The sequence below is a fragment of the Rhinatrema bivittatum genome, chromosome 14 (assembly GCF_901001135.1).
Source record: "Rhinatrema bivittatum chromosome 14, aRhiBiv1.1, whole genome shotgun sequence".
Classification (NCBI taxonomy): domain Eukaryota; kingdom Metazoa; phylum Chordata; class Amphibia; order Gymnophiona; family Rhinatrematidae; genus Rhinatrema; species Rhinatrema bivittatum.
This window is the reverse complement of record NC_042628.1, coordinates 74,179,097-74,204,619: the sequence shown is the minus strand read 5'-3', so window position 1 is coordinate 74,204,619 and position 25,523 is coordinate 74,179,097. Positions and strand designations below refer to the sequence as shown.

General features: G+C 44.7%; 1 protein-coding gene across 1 annotated transcript in view; it reads left to right on the top strand.

Moving 5' to 3' along the window:
* Window positions 1-25,523, top strand: part of RBM42 (RNA binding motif protein 42) — a 48,842-nt gene that overhangs the window by 4,450 nt on the left and 18,869 nt on the right. The window contains exons 2-6 of the mRNA XM_029576852.1: window positions 5,941-6,187; window positions 6,304-6,391; window positions 20,247-20,384; window positions 20,474-20,640; window positions 21,364-21,489. Coding sequence (XP_029432712.1) covers window positions 5,941-6,187; window positions 6,304-6,391; window positions 20,247-20,384; window positions 20,474-20,640; window positions 21,364-21,489 — 766 coding nt within the window. The remainder of the gene's footprint in view (window positions 1-5,940; window positions 6,188-6,303; window positions 6,392-20,246; window positions 20,385-20,473; window positions 20,641-21,363; window positions 21,490-25,523) is intronic.

Here is a 25,523-nt window from a genome sequence, read left to right as displayed (position 1 = left end):
CCGTCAAAGCGGGGGCTTTCACCCCCTTCTCAGTTGCTTTACCGGGTGAGTAAGAAGTAATTAAATGCTGCCCTGTTGGAAAAGTCGAGTCGGAGGGGTATACTCGCACTCTTCCTTTCCTCTTGGATGGCATTTTAAAGAAATAATTCTCAAGGAAACCAGAGAGCAGTGTATCGCGACCCGGTTCACGCCGCCGTCTTGCCCCCGATCCCCTGTTATCTCCTCCATTCCTTTTCCAATAATCCCTAGCAATCTATTTGTTTTCTTGACTACTGTTGCACACTGAGCAGACGATTTTATTATTTTATCCATGATAACATCTAGATTATTTTACTGAATGGTGACCTTTTGTTCACAATATGGAACCTTGCGTTGTGTAGCTCTAATTTGGGTTACGCTATCTATCTATCTATTTATTTAACAGCTTTCCTATACCGATATTAGAAGGCACATCATATCTGTTTACATCTGAACAGAAAGGTGGAAAATGCAATGAACAGGGAGAGGGGAGGGGGAACAACAAGTTGCAGCAAAGGAGCTGCAGCTAGGAGGAGGCTCTGTAAGTGAGCCTGAAAATTAGAACTAGAGGGTTAACATATTAACATGAAAACTTAAAACGGTGTAAGGTTATCTGTAAGGAGAGTGGGGGTGATGGTGACGGTGGTGGTGGCGGCAATGGTTACAAGGGCTAGTCAGGGAATGCCTGGTGGAAAAGCCAAGTCTTTAGCATTTTCTTGAATTTAAAGGGGCAGGGCTCTAGGCGGAGGTTTGTAGGTAGGGCATTCCAGTGAGTGGGGCCTGCTATTGATAGGGCACGGTCCCTTGTTGATGCGAGGCGGGCTTTTTTGAGGGGTGGGATGTGTAGGGTACCTTTACAGTTTGTTCTGTTTGGGCGGGGAGGAGTGTGTGAAGCGGAAGGGTTCGCTGAGCCAGGAGGAGTAGCTTTTGTGGATGGATTGGTGTATGATGGTGAGGGTCTTGAATAGGATGCGTGATGGGATGGGGAGCCAGTGGAGGTCTTTTAGGAGGGGGGTTATGTGGTCTGATTTGCGTGCGTTCATGATAATTCTGGCGGTAGCATTCTGTAACATTTGGAGGGGTTTGATAGTGGAGTAGGGGAGGCCTAGATACAAAGGGTTGCAGTAGTCCAGTTTGGATGCTAGGGTGGATAGAAGGATAGAAACATAGAAATGACGGCAGAAGAAGACCAAACGGCCCATCCAGTCTGCCCAGCAAGCCTCACACATTTTTTCTCTCATACTTATCTGTTTCTCTTAGCTCTTGGTTCTATTTCCCTTCCACCCCCACCATTAATGTAGAGAGCAGTGATGGAGCTGCATCCAAGTGAAATGTCTAGCTTGATTAGTTAGGGGTAGTAGGGGTAGTAACCGCCGCAATAAGCAAGCTACACCCATGCTTATTTGTTTTACCCAGACTATGTTATACAGCCCTTATTGGTTGTTTTTCTTTTCCCCTGCCGTTGAAGCAGAGAGCTATGCTGGAAATGCGTGATGTATCAGTCTTTCTCCCATGCCGTTGAAGCAGAGAGCCATGCTGGATATGCATTGAAAGTGAAGTATCAGGCACATTTGGTTTGGGGTAGTAACCGCCGTAACAAGCCAGCTACTCCCCGCTTTGTGAGTGCGAATCCTTTTTTCTTCTCCCCTGCCATTGAAGTAGAGAGCTCTGCTGGATGTGTGAAGTATCAGTTTTTCTTCAGCCCTGCCGTTGAAGCAGAGAACTATGCTGGATATGCATTGAAAGTGAAGTATCAGGCTTATTTGGTTTGGGGTAGTAACCGCCGTAACAAGCCAGCTACTCCCCTCTTTGTGAGTGCAAATCCTTTTTTCCATATTTCCTCTTGCTGTTGAAGCTTAGAGCGATGTTGGAGTCACAGTAACCATGTATATGTTTATTGAATAAGGGTATTGTTTCCAGGCAGTAGCCATCATTCTGGCGAGTCCCCCACTCTTCATTGGCGGCCTCTTGAATTTATGGATCCACAGTGTTTATCCCACGCCCCTTTGAAGTCCTTCACAGTTCTGGTCTTCACCACTTCCTCGGGAAGGGCATTCCAGGCATCCATCACCCTCTCCGTGAAGAAATACTTCCTGACGTTGGTTCTGAATCTTCCTCCCTGGAGCTTCAAATCGTGACCCCTGGTTCTGCTGATTTTTTTCCTACGGAAAAGGTTTGTCATTGTCTTTGGATCATTAAAGCCTTTCAAGTATCTGAAAGTCTGTATCATATCACCTCTGCTCCTCCTTTCCTCCAGGGTGTACATATTTAGATTCTTCAATCTCTCCTCGTACGTCATCCGATGAAGATCCTCCACCTTCCTGGTCGCCCTTCTCTGTAATGCTTCCATCTTGTCTTTGTCTTTTTGTAGATACGGTCTCCAGAACTGAACACAGTACTCCAGGTGAGGCCTCACCAAGGACCTGTACAAGGGAATAATCACTTCCCTTTTCTTACTCGATATTCCTCTCTCTATGCAGCCCAGCATTCTTCTGGCTTTTGCTATCGCCTTGTCGCATTGTTTCGCAGACTTCATATCATTAGACACCATCACCCCAAGGTCTCTCTCCTGCTCCGTGCATATCAGCCTTTCTCCCCACATCGAATACAGTTCATTCGGATTTCCACTCCCCATATGCATGACTTTGCACTTCTTGGCATTGAATCTCAGCTGCCATATCTTCAACCACTCTTCCAGTTTCCTTAGATCCCGTCTCATTCTCTCCACTCCTTCCGGCATGTCCACTCTGTTGCAGATCTTAGTGTCATCCGCAAAAAGACAAACCTTACCTTCTATCCCGTCCGCAATGTCGCTCACAAAGATATTGAACAGGACCGGTCCCAACACCGATCCTTGCGGTACACCACTTAAAACCGCTCTCTCTTCAGAGAAGGTTCCATTTACCATCACACATTGTCTTCTGTCCGTCAACCAATTTGCAATCCAGGTCACCACCCTCGGCACTCACTCCTAAGCTTCTCGTTTTATTCACCAGTCTCCTGTGCAGAACCGTATCAAAAGCTTTGCTGAAATCCAAGTATATGATATCGAGCGCTCTTCCTCGATCCAATTCCTTGGTTACCCAGTCAAAAAGTCAATCAGATTTGTCTGACAGGATCTTCCCCTGGTGAATCCATGTTGCCTCTGGTCCATCAATTCTCCGGACTGTAGATAGTTCACTATTCTCTCTTTCAGCAGTGACTCCATTACTTTTCCCACCACCGAAGTGAGGCTAACCGGTCTGTAGTTGCCAGCCTCCTCCCTGTTCCCACTCTTGTGAAGCGGGACCACCACCGCTCTTCTCCAATCACTCGGCACCACTACTCCCGTTTCTAGGGATCTATTGAACAGGTCACACAGCGGACCCCGCCAGAACATCTCTGAGCTCCCTCAATATCCTTGGATGTATCCCATCAGGCCCCATGGCTTTGTCCACTTTCAGGTTCTTTAGCTCTTCCCACACATTTTCTACTGTAAAAGGATTTTCATCTATTCCACTTCCCTCCAGTTTTTTGTTGTGTAGAGATGGTCCTTCTCCAGGGTCTTCTTTAGTGAACACAGAGCTGAAGTATTCGTTTAATATTTCTGTCATTTCTTCGTCTCCCTCCACACATTGATCATTACCACCTTTCAATTTCACTATACCACTTTGGATCTTTCTCTTTTCGCTGATGTATCTGAAAAATGTTTTGTCACCATTTTTTATCTCCTTGGCAATCCTCTCTTCCGCTTGACTTTTTGCCAACTTGATTAATTTCTTTGTCTCCCTCAGTTGATACAAATATTCTTCTTTGTGCTCCTCCCTTTGGGATCCTTTATATTTCTTGAATGCTGTTCTTTTCACTTTAATTTTGTCAGCCACCTCCTTTGAGAACCAGATAGGTTTCAATTTTCTTTTGCTTTTCTTTACATTTCTAACATATAGAGCAGTTGCCTTGGTGATTGCTCCTTTTAGATTGGACCACTGCTGATCCACATCTCTCTCGTTCTCCCATCCTTTAAGTTCTTCCTCCAGGTACTTCCCCATTTCCTCAAAGTCTGTGTTTTTGAACTGTAAAACTCGGGTCTTTGTGGTTCTTTTCCCTATTCTTTTAGTGATATTAAACCATACCGTTTGATGATCACTGCTGCTGAGGTGGCTGCCCACCTGGACATCTGAGACATTATCTGCATTAGTGAGCACTAAGTCGAGTATAGCTCCTTCTCTAGTGGGTTCCAACACCATTTGTTTGAACAAAGATACTTGCATGGCATCCACTATCGCTCTACTATTTTTAGTTTCAGCAGATGGGATTTTCCAGTCTACATCTGGCATATTAAAGTCACCCACGATCACCACTTCTCCCTTCTTACCTATCTTATGGATGTCTTCAACCAGATCTCTGTCCAGCTCTTCCTTTTGGTTTGGAGGCCTGTTCTGAGATCATAGGTATGGAGTAGGGGTTTGGATGTCTGTTCTGAGATCATAGGTATGGAGTAGGGGTTTGAGCTTTTTTATGACGTTAAGCTTATAGAAGCCTTCTTTTAGGATGGAGTTGATGATGTGTTTTTTTAGGTTTAAGTGTGGATCAATAAGGACACCTAGGTTTCTTACTGGAGGCTGTGAGGTGAAGGTACTGGCAGCAGGGTCGTTGGGGGATGAGAGCTTGTGAGTTTGGTGGTTGTGGATGAGGAGGAGTTCAGTTTTTGAGGAGTTAAGGGCAAGGTGTAAGTTGGTTAGAAGGGAATTGATGGATGTGAGACATTTCTTCCAGAAGTTTAGCGTGGTGGATAAGGATTCTTGTATTGGTATGATGATTTGAACATCATCTGCGTAGATGTAAAACTTGAGGCCGAGTTTGGATAGGAGCTGACAGAGGGGCAGGAGGTAAATGTTGGAGAGGGAGGAGCCTTGGGGGGACTCCTTGGGTGAGGGGGAAGTGTGTAGATTCAGAGTTGCCTAGTTTGACAGAGAAATGCCTGTTAGCCAAGTAGGATTTGAACCAGAAGAGAGCTGCGCCCGAGATGCCAATGTCAGTTAGGCGGGAGATGAGAAGGTTGTGGCTTATCGTGTCAAAGGCTGCAGAAATGTCAAGGAAGGCAAAGATGAAGCTGTGACCTTGGTCAAGGCCCGGGAGGAGGGCGTAAGTGAGGGAGAGTAGTAGAGTTTTGGTGCTCAGGTTTTTACGAAAGCCGAATTGAGAGGGGTAAAGGATGTTGTTGTCTTCAAGGTAGTCCATAAGTTGGGACTCTTTGAAAAGATACAAGGACTTTGAAAAGATACAAAGATACTCTTTGAAAAGATACAAGGACTAGGGGGCACCCAATGAAGTTACTGAGTTGTACATTTAAAACTAATAAGAGAAAATTATTTGTCTTCTCAATGCATAATTAAGCTTTGGAATTCATTGCCAGAGGATGTGGTAAAAACTGTTAATGTAGCTTCATTTAAAAAATAATTGGACAGGTTTCTGGAGGAAAAGTCCATAAACCATTATTAAGGCAGTCTTGGGGAAATCCACTGCTTGTCTACCTTTCGGGATCCTGCCAGGTACTTGTTATCTGGATTGGCCACTGTTGGACTTTATGGACCTTTGGTCTGACCTAATATGGCAAATACTGTGTTATGTTGTTTGTAAAATAACACACACACACTCAGCCACTGACCCCCTCGCTTCCCTTCTGTTTCCCAGGGATTGGGAGAGCCTCTAACACACACCCTTTGTGCATCTCTGTGTGTGTGTGTTACATATCTGAGGTTTCTATTTTGTTGTATCTTTGTTGTTTTCTTGCAGTTCCTTCTTATGTAGTTAACTCTTTGGGTCAGGGACCTCCTTTACGTATGGTCCCTGTGTGATCCATTCTGCTTGTTCATTGCATTCTTCCTTTGTTTTCTTGTGTACTATTTGTACTTTGTACTAATGCGCTTTTCCCCTTGGTAGGTTTGAGCAGGAGGTACTGGGTGCACCAGTCTCTGTGGCTCCTATAGCCCCTGTGACCCCTGTGATGACGCCGGTGATTGAGACCGTGTCAGTACCAGTACCGGTACCGGTTCCAGTATCTGTTCCAGTATCTGTTCCAGTATCTGTGCCAGTGCCCGTGCCAGTGCCCGTGCCAGTGCCAGTGGCACTTGCGGTTCCCACTGTACCTGTTATTCGGCCCATCATTGCAACTAACACTTACCAGCAGGTATGAACCCAGGGCAGTGACGCTGCGCATGTGAAAGAGAGCATCTGCTGCTGATTTTGAACAGGGACTGTCCCCGCTTGATCTTATTTCTGTTTCCCTTGTGATTTTCTTTGCAGGTCCAGCAGAGTCTAGAGGCACGAGCCGCAGCGGCGGCCAGCATAGTGGGTCCTATCGTGGCTCCTCCAGCACCTTTTGTTGGTCCAGGTAATGGATGACCCACTGCTACACATAGTGTCGGAGCACTGCTAACCCCATGGGGGTGGAACCAGCAGAAAAAATATAGATTCAATGTAATTTAGGTGATGCATTAAGCTCCTCCTCCTTTTTTGGCTGGGCCAGTGCAGCAGGCCCTTGGTTTGATTTCCTGACTGCATCCTCTGTATCCTGGGTCGGATGGAGCTGAAGATGCTGTAGAGACAGCATTCGCAGGCTTTGGGAGACAGAAAGATGGAGTTGTGGTCATCAACAAAGGTGCTGGGAGATGATCAGATTTTAGAGCTCATGATATGGGGTTCTGGAAGGAGCCCTGGTGCGTGGCTGCCAGCCTCGGGACTTTTGCAGTTACCAAACTAAGAGCAGTGGGAGGGCTTATTAAAATAGAGGAAAGTCCCTGGCTGCGAATGAAGTTCATGGCAGCAGGATCCCAGAACTGATGGAAGTGAAAAATAAGAAGGGAGGAAGGATACCAACCAAAAAAGAAATCCTTTTTCATTCTGTTCATTAGTTTAGTCTCATGGATGTGTTTCAAGCCTTTGAGAGCTCTTCTTACTTAGCCTTGTTGCTGAGCAAGTCGTCGTCATAATTTCATGCAGACCTCACTCTAATAAAATGTAAAGCAGGAATACAGCACAAACAGCTGAAGAGAAAATCTTCATCAGAGTCCTATATAGGTATCACGATGCGGTGGCAAGTGCCACCCTAAAAGATTAAATAAGGCCTGCAGGGCCAGTGGAAGCACCAGGCAGCCACCTACTGCTTTCAGCGGCACTTCAGGGCTCTTCCTGGTGGCGGGATCATGGCAATTGGGCCGGAAAAGGGAAGTGCGTTGTAAGCCCTGACAGGCAGGAAGGAGGAGGCCCAATCACACCGGAAGGAACAGAAGGCCCTGGCCTCATGGGCTTAGAAGCCTTAGAGACCTCAGGAGAGCAGCATCGACACTGGCTGGACCGGCCCTGGCCTAAGAGCAGTGGCTGGGCCCCCGCGGCCAAAGAGAAGAGCAGCAGCCGGGCCCTCCTGCATGGCCAAAGAGAAGACAGCAGCTGGGTTTGCTTCCAGCTGGCAGAGCCAGCATTCTGAGGAACAGTACTAGCCTGGCAGGGCCGTCCACGGAGCTCATCCTGCTGGCAGGTAGAAGAAGAAAAGAAGCTTGGTTTCAGTGAGAGAAAGCATGGGGTAAGGAAGCAGGAGGAAGCATGGCGTTCAGTTTGAGTTCATTCAGGAGCAATTCTTGCATAACAGATCTCGGTTTCCAAGTTATGTAGCTGCCTGGTTCGAAAGGCAGCTGATGCCATCAAGTTTGATAGTTTTCCCGCGCTGTCTAAGGCTCCCCTCCCGGCCAGAGTTTTCTATTTTTATCTTTTTTCGCCACTGTAGTGGTTGGGAGGATCGGTGCAGTCCTGTTTATTTCATATAGACATCCAGTTAAACCTCAGTCCTGCCGAGAAACCCTCTCTATAGCTATAATGTAACTCGTGGGGTTACACTGTATTTTCAGCCTTACTGAGTAATTGATTGGTTTCCAGCTGACTGTCAGGACAGTTCATGGCATCCTTTGCTAAAGAGTCTCCCCTGAGGAAGCCATTTCATTGAAATAAGGTCCTTGTTGGGATTGTACATCTGACCCAGGAATTTGCATTACATAGTTGACGAGTTGCTGTCTGGTTTCTTCATCAAACTATGGAATTAACACATCATAGCCAGTGGATATACACCTTAGTACAAGAGGTTTTTTCCTCTATTGTACATATGGGATGGCTTTTTATTCTGCGAACGTTTAATGTATGAGTGTCCATGTGCACTTCAATTAGTGGATGTTTCTGCACATGATCTATATGTGTGTCTGATTGTGTGCTTTTTTGTGATGTAATAGTGAATATTGGTTTTGTTTGTGTTGTAATTATAGTTGGTGATTCGATTATTAGGAATGTAGATAGCTGGGTGGCTGGTGGGCGTGAGGATCGCCTGGTAACATTCCTACCTGGTGCGAAGGTGGCAGACCTCACGCGTCACCTAGAAAGGATTTTAGACAGTGCTGGAGAGGAGCTGGCTGTTGTGGTACATGGGGGTACCAATGACATAGGAAAATGTGGGAGGGAGGTTCTGGAAGCCAAATTTAGGCTCTTAGGTAGAAAGCTTAAATCCAGAACCTCCAGGGTAGCATTCTCTGAAATGCTCCCTGTTCCACGCGCAGGTCACCAGAGGCAGGCAGAGCTCCAGAGTCTCAATGCGTGGATAAGACGATGGTGCAAGGAAGAGGGATTCAGTTTTGTTAGGAACTGGGGAACCTTTTGGGGAAGGGGGAGTCTCTTCCGAAGGGATGGGCTCCACCTTAACCAGGGTGGAACCAGACTGCTGGCGCTAACCTTTAAAAAGGAGATAGAGCAGCTTTTAAACCAGAACAAAGGGGAAAGCCGACAGTCGCTCAGCAGCGCATGGTTCGGAGAGATGTATCTTCAAAGGATACTAATGATGCATTAGAATTAGGGCAACCCGACAGTGAGGTTCCAATAATAAAAAAAAAAGTAGTCCAAGTGCCTGTAACTAAAAACTCACCTGAACTAAAAAATTCTAACTTATTTATCCCTATCAATTAAAATGCAGAATGAAAAGACAAACAAAAACCAAACTTTGAAATGTTTGTATGCTAATGCCAGAAGTCTAAAAAGTAAGATGGGAGAATTAGAATTTATAGCAGTGAATGATGACATAGACTTAATTGGCATCTCAGAGACATGGTGGAAGGAGGATAACCAATGGGACAATGCTATACCGGGGTACAAATTATATCACAATGACAGAGAGGAGCACCCGGGAGGCGGTGTGGCGCTTTATGTCCAGGATGGCATAGAGTCCAACAGGATAAACATCCTGCATGAGACTAAATGCACAATTGAATCTTTATGGGTAGAAATCCCTTGTGTGTTGGGGAAGAGTATAGTGATAGGGGTATACTACTGTCCACCTGGTCAAGATGGTGAGACGGACAGTGAAATGCTAAGAGAAATTAGGGAAGCTAACCAAATTGGTAGTGTGGTAATAATGGGAGACTTCACTTACCCCAGTATTGACTGGGTAAATGTATCATCGGGTCACGCTAGAGAGATAACGTTCCTGGATGGAATAAATGATAGCTTTATTGAGCAATTGGTTCAGGAACGACGAGAGAGGGAGCAATTTTAGATCTAATTCTCAGTGGAGCACAGAACTTGGTGAGAGAGGTAATGGTGGTGGGGCCGCTTGGCAATAGTGATCATAATATGATCAAATTTGAATTAATGACTGGAAGAGGAACAGTATGCAAATCCATGGTTCTTGTGCTAAACTTTCAAAAGGGAAACTTTGATAAAATGAGAAAAATTGTTAGAAAAAAACTGAAAGGAGCAGCTACAAAGGTAAAAAGTGTGCAGGAGGCATGGTCATTGTTAAAAAATACCATTCTAGAAGCACAGTCCAGATGTATTCCACACATTAAGAAAGGTGGAAAGAAGGCAAAACAATTACCGGTATGGTTAAAAGGGGAGGTGAAAGAAGCTATTTTAGCCAAAAGATCTTCATTCAAAAATTGGAAGAAGAATCCAATAGAAGAAAATAGGATAATGATAAGCATTGGCAAGTTAAATGTAAGACATTGATAAGACAGGCTAAGAGAGAATTTGAAAAGATGTTGGCCGTAGAGGCAGTAAAAACTTTAAAAAATATATCCAAAGCAGAAAGCCTTTGAGGGAGTCAGTTGTACCGGTAGATGATCGAGGGGTTAAAGGGGCACTTAGAGAAGATAAGGCCATCGCAGAAAGATTAAATGATTTCTTTGCTTCGGTGTTTACTGAAGAGGATGTTGGGGAGGTACCCGTACTGGAGAAGGTTTTCATGGGTAATGATTCAGATGGACTGAATCAAATCACGGTGAACCTTGAAAATGTGGTAGACCTGATTGACAAACTGAAGAGTAGTAAATCACCTGGACCGGATGGTATACATCCCAGAGTTCCGAAAGAACTAAAAAATGAAATTTCAGACCTATTAGTAAAAATTTGTAACCTATCATTAAAATCATCCATTGTACCTGAAGACTGGAGGATAGCAAATGTAACCCCAATATTTAAAAAGGGCTTCAGGGGCGATCCGGGAAACTACAGACTGGTTAGCCTGACTTCAGTGCCAGGAAAAATAGTAGAAAATGTTCTAAACATCAAAATCACAGAACATATAGAAAGACATGGTTTAATGGAACAAAGTCAGCATGGCTTTACCCAGGGCAAGTCTTGCCTCACAAATCTGCTTCACTTTTTTGAAGGAGTTAATAAACGTGGATAAAGGTGAACCGGTAGATATAGTATACTTGGATTTTCAGAAGGTGTTTGACAAAGTTCCTCATGAGAGGCTTCTAGGAAAAGTAAAAAGTCATGGGATAGGTGGTGATGTCCTTTCGTGAATTGCAAACTGGCTAAAAGACAGGAAACAGAGTAGGATTAAATGGACAATTTTCTCAGTGGAAGGGAGTGGACAGTGGAGTGCCTCAGGGATCTGTTTTCTGACCCTTACTTTTCAATATATTTATAAATGATCTGGAAAGAAATACGACGAATGAGAGAATCAAATTTGCAGATGACACAAAATTGTTCAGAGTAGTTAAATCACAAGCAGATTGTGATAAATTGCAGGAAGACCTTGTGAGACTGGAAAGTTGGGCATCCAAATGGCAGATGAAATTTAATGTGGATAAGTGCAAGGTGATGCATATAGGGAAAAATAACCCATGCTATAGTTACACAGTGCTAGGTTCCATATTAGGAGCTACCACCCAAGAAAGAGATCTAGGCATCATAGTGGATAATACTTTGAAATCGTCGGTTCAGTGTGCTGCGGCAGTCAAAAAAGCAAACAGAGTGTTGGGAATTATTAGAAAGGGAATGGTGAATAAAACGGAAAATGTCATAATGCCTCTGTATCGCTCCATGGTGAGACCGCACCTTGAATACTGTAAACAATTCTGGTCGCCGCATCTCAAAAAAGATATAATTGCGATAGAGAAGGTACAGAGAAGGGCTACCAGAATGATAAGGGGAATGGAACAGCTCCCCTATGAGGAAAGACTAAAGAGGTTAGGACTTTTCAGCTTGGAGAAGAGACGGCTGAGGGGGGATATGATAGAGGTGTTTAAAATCATGAGAGGTCTAGAACGGGTAGATGTGAATTGGTTATTTACTCTTTCAGATAATAGAAAGACTAGGGGGCACTCCATGAAGTTAGCATGGGGCACATTTAAAACTAATCGGAGAAAGTTCTTTTTTACTCAACGCACAATTAGACTCTGGAATTTGTTGCCAGAGAATGTGGTTAGTGTAGTTAGTATAGCTGTGTTTAAAAAAGGATTGGATAAGTACTTGGAGGAGAAGTCCATTACCTGCTATTAAGTTGACTTAGAGAATAGCCACTGCCATTAGCAATGGTTACATGGAATAGACTTAGTTTTTGGGTACTTGCCAGGTTCTTATGGCCTGGATTGGCCACTGTTGGAAACAGGATGCCTGGCTTGATGGACCCCTTGGTCTGACCCAGTATGGCATGTTCATGTGTTCACCACTCACAGTGTCAGCATATTGTACTTTTTAGTGTCTTTCATATGTAAGTATTACTGTATGTACAAATTTACTATATTTAAACATACATTTTCTAAGATTGTATTGGTTCAATCTCTATATGATTCTTTCAAACCATTTATGTGCTTTGTATTTAAATGTATATGTTTAGCTGACTGTTTTTGTATTTAGGGTAATACAACAATTATAATTTAGAATTTTGTTTTTCATGTAGATAGCAGCTGAATTAGCCACGCTGTCTGGGTACGTCTTCTGTGCCACTAGGTGGCGGAGCTCTCTAAGTCTAGTAAAGTCTTTCAGCTAGGTGTTCCCTCCTGTATCCTGTCAGGATTACCTCAGGATCCTCGGGTCAGTTTTTTTCTGTGCGACGGTTAGCTACGCAGAGCTCTTCTCTCCAGAGAATTTCTATTCTGTGAGGAAAAAAGTTTAACGAAGTTTAAAAAAAAAAAAAAAAAACCAAACCTAGGATTAAAACAACTTCCAGGGTCCGAGACAGAATGCCTCGTCCAGGATTCAAATTTTGTTCCTGTGGCAAAATAATGTTGGCCACAAATGCCCACATTTCCTGCTACTTATGCCTCGGACATCAGCATGACTGTGGATGCATGTCCCCACGAGCCCAGGGACAATGGGTTGCTAAGCTTCAGGAGCTACAATCCAGGGCTTCGAGCTCTTATGCCCCCTCAGAAAAAGTCTCCGTCGAGGAGGGCCTCCTCTGTCGACACCCCCCCCCCCAACCCAGGTCAGGACACCGGCCATTGGTCACCAGCCAGAAATCTGTGCACGGCGTGGGGGTTGCGTCGGTGGCATCGCAGCCGCATGTTTCACCAACACAATCGACGCTCCGAGGATAGACCCGACGGCTCCGATGCAAAGCATCGGAGAACTGACGCATAGACGGTGCTGCGTCGAAGAGCCGCCAATCCGAAGCATTATTAACGCAGGGAAGGCACTGTGCCGCATACTATCCCGGTCGACGCATCAGATGCTGTCTCGACGCACCCGACACAAAAACCACCTCGGTGGTGTTGCCACCCTTAATAGTTGAATCTGATCCAGACATTTCACCACTGCATCTATCAAAAGTGTCTCCTTCATCACCTGGGGCATTGTCATTTATCTCCCTAACCTCCATGGGTGCTCTTGCCCCTGATAAAACACAGGCAGATATACTCTGGTCCATTCTACCACCGGTTCCAGAATCACCACCTGCACCATCTACGTTGGGGTTGGCAAACCAGGCTATATCTCAGATCAGTATTCTGACTCAATTTTTACAGTCAGCTGAAAAATCTAATCTACAACCTCAACTGCCTCCTCCCATACCACAGTTAGTTCCAGAGGAACCAGTGATACCATGTCCAGCACCAGTGGATGCTCCAGCCTCGCCGGCATCTCCCATGGAGGAAATTTCAGTTTCCTCCTCGAATTCATCTACTGGTTACCCTTCTGACCCAGTGGAGGTGCCTCCTGAGCCTTCTTCACCTCCTTGAAGACCTTACATACTCCCAGTTTATAGAAAAGGTTGGTCAAATACTTAATGTGGAAACCAGGAGGATTCCTAATCCACGTCAAGAGATGTTAGGCACACTAAAGACTTTTGATGTGCCTAATGAACCAGTGGCCCTACCACAACACCCAGTTTTGATAGCTTTGATGGAAAAGTCCTTGGATACTTCCTTGTCTATTCCTCCAACATCTCGTAAAATAGATTTGAAATATAGGATGAAAGATTCTCCTTTCCATACTACTGTTCAACTCCCACATCATTCCGTGGTAATGGAGTTGGCAATGCAAAAGGCTCGTAAGTCCAGAATCCATTCCAACACACCGCCAACTAAAGATAAGACACTGGATGACTTTGCAAAAAAGTCCTTTTCATCTGCGATGCTCAACTCCCGCATTCAAAACCACCAGTTTTACATTGCACAATATCTTTTTGATAATTTACAGGCACTAAACCACATCTCCAACAAGGCTCTCGAGATGCTAATTTACCTCCTCAGTACCATAACCTAGAAAAAGGTTTGAGACACTTATAAAGATACATTTATGAGGGCTTCAATGTCTTTTCTAAGGCTTCAGCAAATGCCTTGGCAGCCAGACGTCTGGCATGGTTACCCTCCAGCGCCATAAGAGACAATGTTCAAGACAAATTGGAAAACTTACCATGTCATCCAGAAAATTTGTTTGGAGATCAATTCACTGATACTGAGGAAGCTCAAGGAACAGAAAACAGCATGGAGATTGAAAGGCTCGTTTACCAGCACTTAAACATTTCTCCTACTCTGCAAGACATATTACTGTCCTCGAGAAAACTATCAACCAGACTCAATTACCAAAGGAAGTGGTCCTGCTACACTTCCTGCTGTTCATCAAAGGGTATCAACCCATTAACTTGCCCACCTGAACGACTTCTCTCCTACCTCCATCTTCTTTACAGCGAAGGCCTCGCTACGAGTTCATTTGAGCGCTATAGCAGCTTACCACATTCATGTAGATGGAGAACCTATTTCATGTCACTCCTTAGTATCCAGATTCATGAAGGGAGTGTTGCACCTACGCCCACCTTATACATAAGTCACTGGTACCGTGGGACATTTAATATAGTCATCGAACAACTAATGCTTCTACCCTTTGAACATTTGGACACTTGTCACCTTTGCACCTTCTCATGGAAGGTGCTTTTCCTGGTTGCTTTAACTTCAGCAAGAAGAGTAAGTGAGTTGCAAGCCTTGGTTCACTACCCTCCTTATCTTCAATTTCATCACAGCAAGGTGACCTTATGCACTCACCCTAAATTTCTATCAGAGGTGATTTCCAGTTTCCACATTAACCAGACCATCACCTTAGCCACGTTCCACCCAAAACCTCATACAAATGACAATGAGAAAAAACTACATACCCTGGATTGTAAACGTGCGCTTGCATATTACAAACAGCGCACTCATTCACCCAATAGAACCTCACAAGTATTTCTTTCTTTCAATCCAAACACACAAGGACGTCCAGTGATGAAGAGAACTTTATCAACATGGATATCCAACTGTATCCAGTTTTGCTATGCGCAAAGGTCGCAAATGCTATCTGCGACTCCAACGGCACATCAAGTGTGTGCAATGGCAGCCTCGATTGCCTCTCTCCATCAAGTACCTCTCATAGACATCTGAAAAGCGGCAACGTGGTCGTCATTGCACACTTTCACATCCCACTATTGTTTAGACAAACGGCGGATGATACCCTATTGGGACGGACTATCCTACAGAAGAGCACAGGTTCCACACAGACACAGCCTTCATAGGAACTGTCCACCACTAATTATCTATTGAGCAAAAATAAATAAATAAAAAGGAAATCTTTACACACATCAATTGCTCAATAAGTCAGCTGGGGACTCCCAGACAGCATGGCTAATTCAGTTGCTTATCTACGTGAAAATGAATTAGCCATGCTGACCCGCCCGCCTCCCCGGACAGTTCTAGCATACCTACTCTTGCTTTGATACTGACTTGAGGAGCCAGAGGTAATCCTGACAGGATACAGGAGGGAACACCTAGCTGAAAGACTTTACTAGACTTAGAGAGCTCCGCCACCTAGTGGCACGGAAGACGTACCTAGACAGCATGGCTAATTCAGCTGCTATCTACGGAAAACACCGTTTTTACGGTAAGCAAACTTGCTCTTTTATTTTTAACTTTGAATTTATTAATAAAGTCTGTTTTAGTACTGGCCATTATGTTCAACATTAGTGCTTTTTCCCCCAGTATTTTTATTTTATTATTTGAGCACTTCATGCAATATTCATATAGCCCATCATTTGTTTTTTCTATATGTGTTGTGTTTGTCAGAGTGTCAAGGCTGGATTTCAGTGGTATGCACCCACAGGCAATTGGGAGAAGGGGAGGAGATAATAGATCCCCTTCCCAAAGCTTTTCCTCTCAGGGCATAGACCCCTCCAAGGCACAGTTCTGGCTCCGCTGCAGCAATGTCTCCTGCAGCCCTCACATGCTGACAGATCCCATGGCACCCCTGCTGTCATACTGCTTTCTAAGGTAACAGGAATCCTGCGCAAGAAGAGGGGATGGTGCCCAGCAGCAAATGAGGGTTGTAGGAAGTCCCATGCTGAATTTTGTAATTTTTATTGCTGTGGACCTGGTGCTGCTAGAGGAGGCAAACAACATCACAGCAGCAGGCCCAGTGGTGGTGACGCTCCACCTCTGGAGGCAGTTTCCTACATTGCCTATGCCTAAATCAAGGCTGGGAGAGCAAGCATGCATGTGTGAGAGTGACCGCGAGCTTGTGTGTGAGTGAGATGGTAAGGAAGCACGTATGAAGGAGAATGAACTTGTGTTAGAGAGCGTGTATATGTGAGAGTGACCGCGTGCTTATGTGTGAGTGAGATGGTAAGGAAGCACCTATGAAGGAGAATGAGCTTGTGTTAGAGAGCGTGTATATGTGAGAGTGACCGCGTGCTTATGTGTGAGTGAGATGGTAAGGAAGCACCTATGAAGGAGAATGAGCTTGTGTTAGAGAGCGTGTATATGTGAGAGTGACCGCGTGCTTATGTGTGAGTGAGATGGTAAGGAAGCACCTATGAAGGAGAATGAGCTTGTGTTAGAGAGCGTGTATATGTGAGAGTGACCGCGTGCTTATGTGTGAGTGAGATGGTAAGGAAGCACCTATGAAGGAGAATGAGCTTGTGTTAGAGAGCGTGTATATGTGAGAGTGACCGCGTGCTTATGTGTGAGTGAGATGGTAAGGAAGCACGTATGAAGGAGAATGAACTTGTGTTAGAGAGCGTGTATATGTGAGAGTGACCGCGTGCTTATGTGTGAGTGAGATGGTAAGGAAGCACGTATGAAGGAGAATGAACTTGTGTTAGAGAGCATGTATATGTGAGAGTGACCGCGTGCTTATGTGTGAGTGAGATGGTAAGGAAGCACGTATGAAGGAGAATGAACTTGTGTTAGAGAGCATGTATATGAAGAGGAGAATTTGTGTGCAGGCCCCTCCCCTTCCTTTCTCCACTAATCCGCGACATTTAGGGCATCTGGAAATCAAAGGTTCCCAGGTATGCAGAGAGGGATTATTTTTATCCTCATTTGTTTTAATTATTGCTGTGTCCACTGTTTTTAAATATTTTATTGGCGTTTGGGAAATTTTGGACATTCTATTCATAGATTGTTTAGAAATATTTATTCTTTTGATGAGTTTTTACTATTATGATTGTGTTATATTTCTTGATTTTGTTTGATGTTTTATGAGGAATGGTGATGCTTCTGTTTTTCCATTGTTGTGATTTTCAGTTCCATTTGCATGTTTGTGTTTATATTTTATGGTCATTTTATTCTGTATTTGGTGAGGGTTTTTCATTGTTCTGAATGTGAGACTGAAGTGAGGGATTCTGCTAGTGCGTAGCTTCTGTAAGTATCTGTTGTAGCTTGTGGTGTTTTCCCCATAGATGCATAATTGTTCTAGATCGGGTGTAATCCTAGATAGGGTTGTTGCTGTTTGAATTCCTTTTTTTTTTTTTGTAGGATTTTGTGTTACTTTACAAAGTATCTTGTAGTGGAAGGTGTGTTTGTGTTACTGTTATTGAGCTGACACTAGAATTTGAATATTTTATTTTGCGTGGTGAATTATAAGGGGAAACATCATAAGAACATGCCATCCTGGGTCAGATACTAAGATCTGCAACAGTGGACACACCAGGAGGAGTACAGAGAATGAGACATGCCATACTGGGTCAGACCAAGGGTCCATCAAGCCCAGCATCCTGTTTCCAACAGTGGCCAATCCAGGCCATAAGAACTTGGCAAGAACCCAAACACTAAGTCTATTCCATGTTACTGTTACTAGTAATGGCAGTGGCTATTTTCTAAGTCAACTTAATTAATAGCAGGTAATGGACTTCTCCTCCAAGAACTTATCCAAACCTTTTTTAAACCCAGCTACACTAACTGCACTAACCACATCCTCTGGCAACAAATTCCAGAGTTTAATTGTGCGTTGAGTAAAAAAGAACTTTCTCCGATTAGTTTTAAATGTGCCCCATGCTAACTTCATGGAGTGCCCCCTAGTCCTATTATCCAAGGTCCATTGTAGGAGAACTCTCTATGGATGTAACGTGTGTTACAGAACTGGAGGTGCAGGGTTTGCATTGATATTCTGTGCCTTCATGCATAGACCATAGACTTCATTCTCATATCCATATTGAAGGACTGGCTGAATGAGGATACCAAATAATTTTAATTGCGGTTTTACGGGGAAGATGACCTGGCCAGGTTTTCCTTGGGATTTTTTTTCTTATTGTGTCTTTTTAAAGGCAGGGGGACCGTGCTGTGGGGGATGGGTGTGATTTGTGGAGGTGGCACTTTGCCTTGCCCCCTCCTCCCCAATAAATTCTGCCTAGAGATGTCACTGGGCGTCGCACTGATGCACACAAATCATGAATGCAGCATAGACGGCTGAAAAGTGACCCAAGGGAAGCAGTTTCATTAAAAAAAAACAAAATAAATAGGAAGGGCCTATGATAGAGCGCACATTTTATTGTATTTCCTACCCCTGTGCCCCACCACAAATGAAGATCTGAGCAAAATAGTGGTGCCAGGACTAAGCACAAAAGACCAGAAGTTTCTCTCTCGAAGTCTCCTGTATAAACGTGCCGCGGACAGAGGTTGTTGATACCAGTTGCTTTGTCAGCCTTGATGGTGGGCTTGATAAGAACGAGGATATTTTGGGCCCATTCAGCTCTTATTCCATTTCAGTAAGAAAAAAGGTAATTTAACAATGAATGCAGTTACAGCAAAATTCCTTTTGTTTAAACTGCTTCAGAAACAAAGCTGTCTGTGTGTCGGGTGCTTTTTGTTGGCGGTGGCTAGGTACTGTCAGCAAGGCCGTTCTGATTTAGGAAGCCAGGTATTCGACAGCATCCTTGCTAGCTTCAGTAGATGGTAAGATGTGGTGTTGAATGAAATATGGGATCTTGTATACTTCTCTTTCCATTAAGAGTGGTAAAGAACAACAAATGTGAATTGAATAAGCAGTAATAGCCTTCAAACAGTCCAGCAGCTGACAGGATATCCTTGTGTGGAGTACCTGGGCAGACTGGATGAGCCAATGGGGTTTTATCTACTACATTACTAGATCAGGCTCAGCCTGCCTACTGTCGTTTTTCTTGCAAGCATTCTGCGCAGACAACATCAGGCCTGAGGCTAGAAGGATTCTGGTTATATGTATGGGAACCGGCAGAGAATGCGGCCTTTATCTCTTGTGGTGCTGTCACTCACCCATAGTGGCTTTTAGAGGATGGAATTTGAGGGTCAGCTCAGTGACGGGCACCATGCCTGGCCACGCCGAGGACCTGATTCTGATGCTGCGGCAGCAGCCTGCTCAGTCCTACAGAGGAGGGAGTCTCCACCATTTTTCACTAGCGACCTCTAGTGGCCAGAGGGAGCCAGGATGTGTGGCCCCCTGGCTGAGCACTGCTGCTGTGTAATGACTCTGTTGGGGTGGGAGGGGAAATAAAAGTAATTTTGAATGAAAGCACCTGGTGCCGTAGCTCAGTAGAAGCCAGCGCTGATTCAGCTGAAAGCCCAGCAGAGCAGGAGGAAACTGCCAAGACAAAAAGGCGGGGATTTGAAAGGAAATTCTTTGTAACCTATAAGCGAGTGCCGTCCCTAATCTTGCTAAGCTTGGAAGAGGAACAATGACCCAGTCTCTTTGTTCATTTTATCCCAGATGTCTCATCCAATATTAACTATGTCTAGGGCTTCTGATTTTAGGGTTTGTTTTTTTTTTACCAATAAAACACCCTTGATGCAAAAAAAAGTGTGTTTATTAGATAAAGACTGGAAAAACACCGTTTCCAGAATACACTCTCACCCCTTTGCCTACCCTGGATCCTCCACTTCTGATTTTGTCTTTTCCACGCTAACCCCTCCCCAGCTGCACAAATGTATGTGTTTGATTCACCTGGAAAAGAGATCCAACAATTTTGCCACAGAAACACTCATTTTTGGTACCTCCCAAAGAACCATGAATTAGTTGGAAAAGAAACACCTAAATTTACAATTTATAATCCTGTAAAATCAGAAGCCCTGGCTATGTCCTCTCATGGGACCTCTGAGCCTGCTGTCTGTCTGTGATCTTCATTTCCTTTCAGTGCATGTCCCTCTACCCCTGGAAGTACGTCGTCGGGGACAGATTTACATTTCCTTCTTCTCTGTTTCCTTCTGCAGCTGTGCCACCGCAGAGGCCTCCAATCCTGAGGCCTTCCTTTGTACCCCATGTCCTGCAGCGCACAATCGAACCCCACCCACATCCCCATCCTCAGATGCTGAGGCCTTCCTTTGTGCCCCACATTCTCCAGCGCTCAGGTAACTTCTCCCGGCCATTTCCAGCTCCTCTTCATCTCTTAGGCCGCCTTCTTCCCTGTTTAATCTGAATGTGTGTTTCCCTTCCGCAGGTGGTCCCCGGCATCCTGTAATGCGTCCCCCTCACCCACCATCCATGGTCCCTCATCCGATGCCAGGTCCGCCCCCTCCTCCTCCTCCACTGATGATGGGTCCCCCCATGCCGGGACCCCCAGGCCCTCCGATGGGGTCCCTGGGACACATGAGAAGTGGCCCTCCCGTAAGTAAGGGTCTGTGTCTTTCGTGGTGCCGTGTCCTTGTATCCCGTGGCATGTCTTTGTGTGACTCTTTGTGCTATTTCTGTGTGGTGCCGTGTCCTTGTATCCCGTGGCATGTCTTTCTGTGACTCTTTGTGCTATTTCTGTGTGGTGCCGTGTCCTTGTATCCCGTGGCATGTCTTTGTGTGACTCTTTGTGCTATTTCTGTGTGGTGCCGTGTCCTTGTATCCCGTGGCATGTCTTTCTGTGACTCTTTGTGCTATTTCTGTGTGGTGCCGTGTCCTTGTATCCCGTGGCATGTCTTTGTGTGACTCTTTGTGCTATTTCTGTGTGGTGCCGTGTCCTTGTATCCCGTGGCATGTCTTTCTGTGACTCTTTGTGCTATTTCTGTGTGGTGCCGTGTCCTTGTATCCCGTGGCATGTCTTTCTGTGACTCTTTGTGCTATTTCTGTGTGGTGCCGTGTCCTTGTATCCCGTGGCATGTCTTTGTGTGACTCTTTGTGCTATTTCTGTGTGGTGCCGTGTCCTTGTATCCCGTGGCATGTCTTTCTGTGACTCTTTGTGCTATTTCTGTGTGGTGCCGTGTCCTTGTATCCCGTGGCATGTCTTTGTGTGACTCTTTGAGCTATTTCTGTGTGGTGCCGTGTCCTTGTATCCCGTGGCATGTCTTTCTGTGACGGCAGCGGTGGTTTTGTTCGTTCTAATTGCCGTTAATGGTTCTGTAGGTGGGCCCCGTAGGACCAATGATGCCCATCTCACGAGCTGTGATCCAGGCCGCACCAAAGATTAACCCTACGGTAATCCAGGCAGCTCCCACGGTATATGCAGCCCCACCCGTGAAGAAGCAAGAGGTGAGAGACTGAAGCCTCTCTGATGGCAGTGATATCTAGGGCTGCCTGCACGTTTAAGTGAATGCTTATCTGGCATGGACTCAAATGCCCTAACTACAAAAGCTGAGTGAATTTTAAAAGATACATTTTCTGGCTTTTAGATTTGCTTGGATGTTTTGTTTGGTTTTTTTTTTTTCAATTTTTGTTTAACCAAATTTATCCCTGTTTGTTTATTTCTTTTATTTATTTAAAAACTCTTCTATACCGTCATTAAGTTAGATAACCATCACAACGGTTTACATATAGGCACGATAAAAAAGTATGAGTGGTATAGATTACAAATTAAGCAAGTGCCATCTTAGTACAGTAACAATATATTTGTTTAAGTTGAGCTTATCTGTTTGGTAGGAATTTTTTAAGCGGTTCAAATTTAACATTGAAGTGCACTTGTAGGTTTTAAAAAAACAAAAACAACAACTGTTTGTTTTCCAAGCTAGGCTGTTGCATGAGTAGCTGGTCAATTGAATAGGCACAGAAAGTAGCCCTTTGCAAAAGGGTTATTTGCCATAGAGACCAACTCGCCTCGGTTATCGCTTTTCTTTTATATTCTTGCAAAGGCAGAGGTCATATTTTTATGGATCCTTGCTCAGTTAAATGAAATGGTAATCTTAAGGGTTTTTTTCTAGATTCTTTACAAAAATAGAGGTGGACCACATATGAATAAAATATTTCACACTGTGACAATTCCATGTAACAAATGTAGGTGCTGGTCCTTACGCAGGCCATTTGGAGGCTATTGCTTGCACTATCCGTGTGCAGCTTTCTGCCATGAAGAAGCTATTAGCTCAATTTAAGGGTCAATACTGAATGTGTCTTCTCCAGCTAAATCCTGGACAGCTGGACAAACTGTGAGACTTAAATTCCCACCTGTTCGATCACCTTGGATTCAGCTGGCTAACTTTTTTTTTTTTTTTAAATCTGGTTAAGAATTCTGGGATAGGGACTTTCTGGGAAGGGGACAGTTATCTGGATCAATGCTGATTTTCAGTGTTATCTGGTTGACATAGATGGATAACTTAAGGACTGCCAGACCGTAGTCCTAAAGTTAGCTGGATAAATATCAGACTAACCTTGACATTGGATGCACTGTTGAACATCCCAGCAAAGTTAGCCAACTGGCGACTGAAAATAAATTCCTTAGTTACTTCCTCCCATATACCAGAACCAGGAAATATGTATCCATTCTCACAAGAATCCCAGATGGTTACATGCAAGTTTGTTTTCTGTAGATAGCGTGATGGATTAGCCGTGCTGCATGGGTGATGTCATCGGGTGAAGCTGTCTCTCGAAGCTTAAGGCTTTTGCTCCACTGGGCGTGCGTGGTAGTTCCCGCGTGAATCAGCCTTCCAGAAGTCTCCTCCGTTCATATCCAAGCTAAAGAATATCTAGTGCATGGGCAGGAATGCATGGCAAACTTTCTTTTTTCTGTTGATAAGCAGCCATGCTGCATGAGGAGTCCCAAGCTGAGGGTTGTAAAAAATACACTGTGGCCATGTGGTCAGTAATGTATTTATGTTGCTTCCTTTTTTTTTTTTTTTTAACAACCCGGACTCCTCCTGTGGAGAGCATCCGCCTGGATGATAAATTGTGCAATATTACTTTTTTCCTATTGCGCCTTCTGTTTGTCTAGGCAGTAGTGTGATGTGGATGGACGACTACGTGGCTGTTTTGCAGATGCCCTCAATGGGCACGTTTCCCAAATGCGCTAAGGAAGCTGCCGTTACTCTGACTTGCTGCACTTTTACAGGTTGCGCGAGAGTGAGGGATCTTGTTGCATAACAATGTTGTATGCAGGATGTAATCTAATTCAAGAGAATTTTTTGCTACTGGTATGCCCTTTCTCTTTGTCATGTGACACAAAGTTGAGAAGACTATCTATGATTGTGTGTTTGTTTATAAAAGGCCAAGGACCTTTTGCAGTCCAGTGAATGTAACTTTTTTTTTTCTCTCGCTCATGTTTTATGCGGTTTTGGAAAAAGTGTGGGAAGCATAATGGATTTAGGTGAAAAGCGGAGAGCACTTTCGATGGGTTTGCAAGACCACTTTGTCATGGAAGAATTACGGGTTAGGTGGGAAGTGCACTAGGGCCTGTAGCTTGCTTTACCCTTCTTGCCACTAAAAAGAGGACTTTCCACTGTAGGGATTTTAGTGCGGTGTTCTCCAGAGGTTTGAAGGGTGGTTCCATTAACCATTGTAGGATTATGTTCACATCCCACGGCATGGGAGGCTTCTGTAAAAAGTGGCCATGAGTGCGGAAAGCCTTTCATGAAACAAGAGATGAGAGGATGGTGTGATTTATAGAATTTCCTTCCTACAAGCCTTGATAAGCGGATATAGCGCTTAAGTGTATGTGAATGGAAGATGATGTGGGACCTCTGGAGGACAAGTAGTAGAGGTAATCTAGCAGTAGTCAAGGTTCACATGTGAAAGGATCTAAGGAACATTCTTCACACCGTTTGGAGTATCTGTTCCATTTGAAGGCATAGTTCCATCAAGTGGATGGTTTTCTAGCTGAGACAGACATCTTCAACCTTGGATGATAGATGGAAGTGAGCTAGGGTCAAGTGTTCAATTTCTACATCTTAAGATTGAGAGAAGGTTGCAAAGGATGGAAGAGTAACACCCCCCTTCTTTTGAGAGAGCAAGGCGTAATCTGTATCCAGACTTCACAGGGGCTCTGCCGAAAGTTGAACAATATATGCATACCATGGTTGTCTGGGCTATGCCGGGGCTGTTAATATCATCTTGGCCCCCTTCTCGCATACATTTCTGTACAGGTCTTGCAATGAGCAGAATTGGAGGGAAGGCGTATAGAAGTCCCTGGGTCCAAGAAATTAGAAACAAATATAGTACTTCTCTGTAAGGGCTCAGGTAGAGAAAGCAGAATTGGTTCAGTTTTGCGTTCAGTTTGGTTGCAAATACATCTGTCCAAGGCTGACCCCCAGCAGCGGAAGAAACAGTTTGCGACAATTTGAGAGAGAGCACATTTGTGAGGTTGGAAAACTCTGCTGAGTCTGTCTGCCTCTGGGTTCGCAATCCCCGGAAGGTAGACTGCTTGGAGGGTGGCACGGTGGACCTTTGCCAAATTCCAGATGGCTATTTCCCTGTACGTACCCGGATCAGTCCAGACTCCTGAGGTTTTGCCTCCCCTCCAGCAGATGGAGACAGAAGTTTTGACTGACTCTGCCCTACACCCTGAGGTGCCACCTACAGTCCGTCAGTATTTCTCTGTCTCCAGCAGATGGTGGAGGTGCAAAATCCTACCGTCTGTAGATGGATAGTTTAAAAAAATAATAGAATAAAAAGTTTCCAAAGGGAAATATTTTAGAAATACAGTGATACCTCGGTTCTCGAACATAATTCGTTCCAGGAGGACGGTCGAGAACCAAATTGTTCGAGAACCGAAGCAATGAAACCCAATAGGAAATAATGGAAACTGGATTAATTCGTTCCAAGCCCCAGAAAATGCCTATTTACTGGCCTAATTTGTATATAATATGTATGTCTGCATTACCACTTCTGGCTTTCTTTGGACCCATGTCTAAGGGTTAAATTCAGTGTAAAGCGTGACTCTCTCCACAAAGCGTGACTCTCTCTCTGCACTCACACTGATGACGCAAGCAAGGCGCGCTGGGCCGAATGAACGCCATTCGGCTCAACTCGGCTCATCTCGGAAGTTCGAGTTCCAAATATTTGTTCGGATTCCAAGACAAAAGTTTCTCGAATCTCCTGGTCGAATACCGATTTGGTCGAAAGTCAAGGCGTTCGAGAACCGAGGTATCACTGTAGTTCTTTTTTTCTTTTTCAAAGACAGAAGAGTTTCCAGAGCCTCCCAGGGGGTTGGCAGGTCCTGGTGGGACCATCCCCCCTGGTAATTGAGGCTGGCGCAGCTGGGGGTCGGGGACCCTGCTGCCCTACACTGCTGACAGCACTCAGGGTGATACTGGGGAGCCTGGTTCACTCACCCTGTTGGGAACAGGATCCGCTGTTCCTTT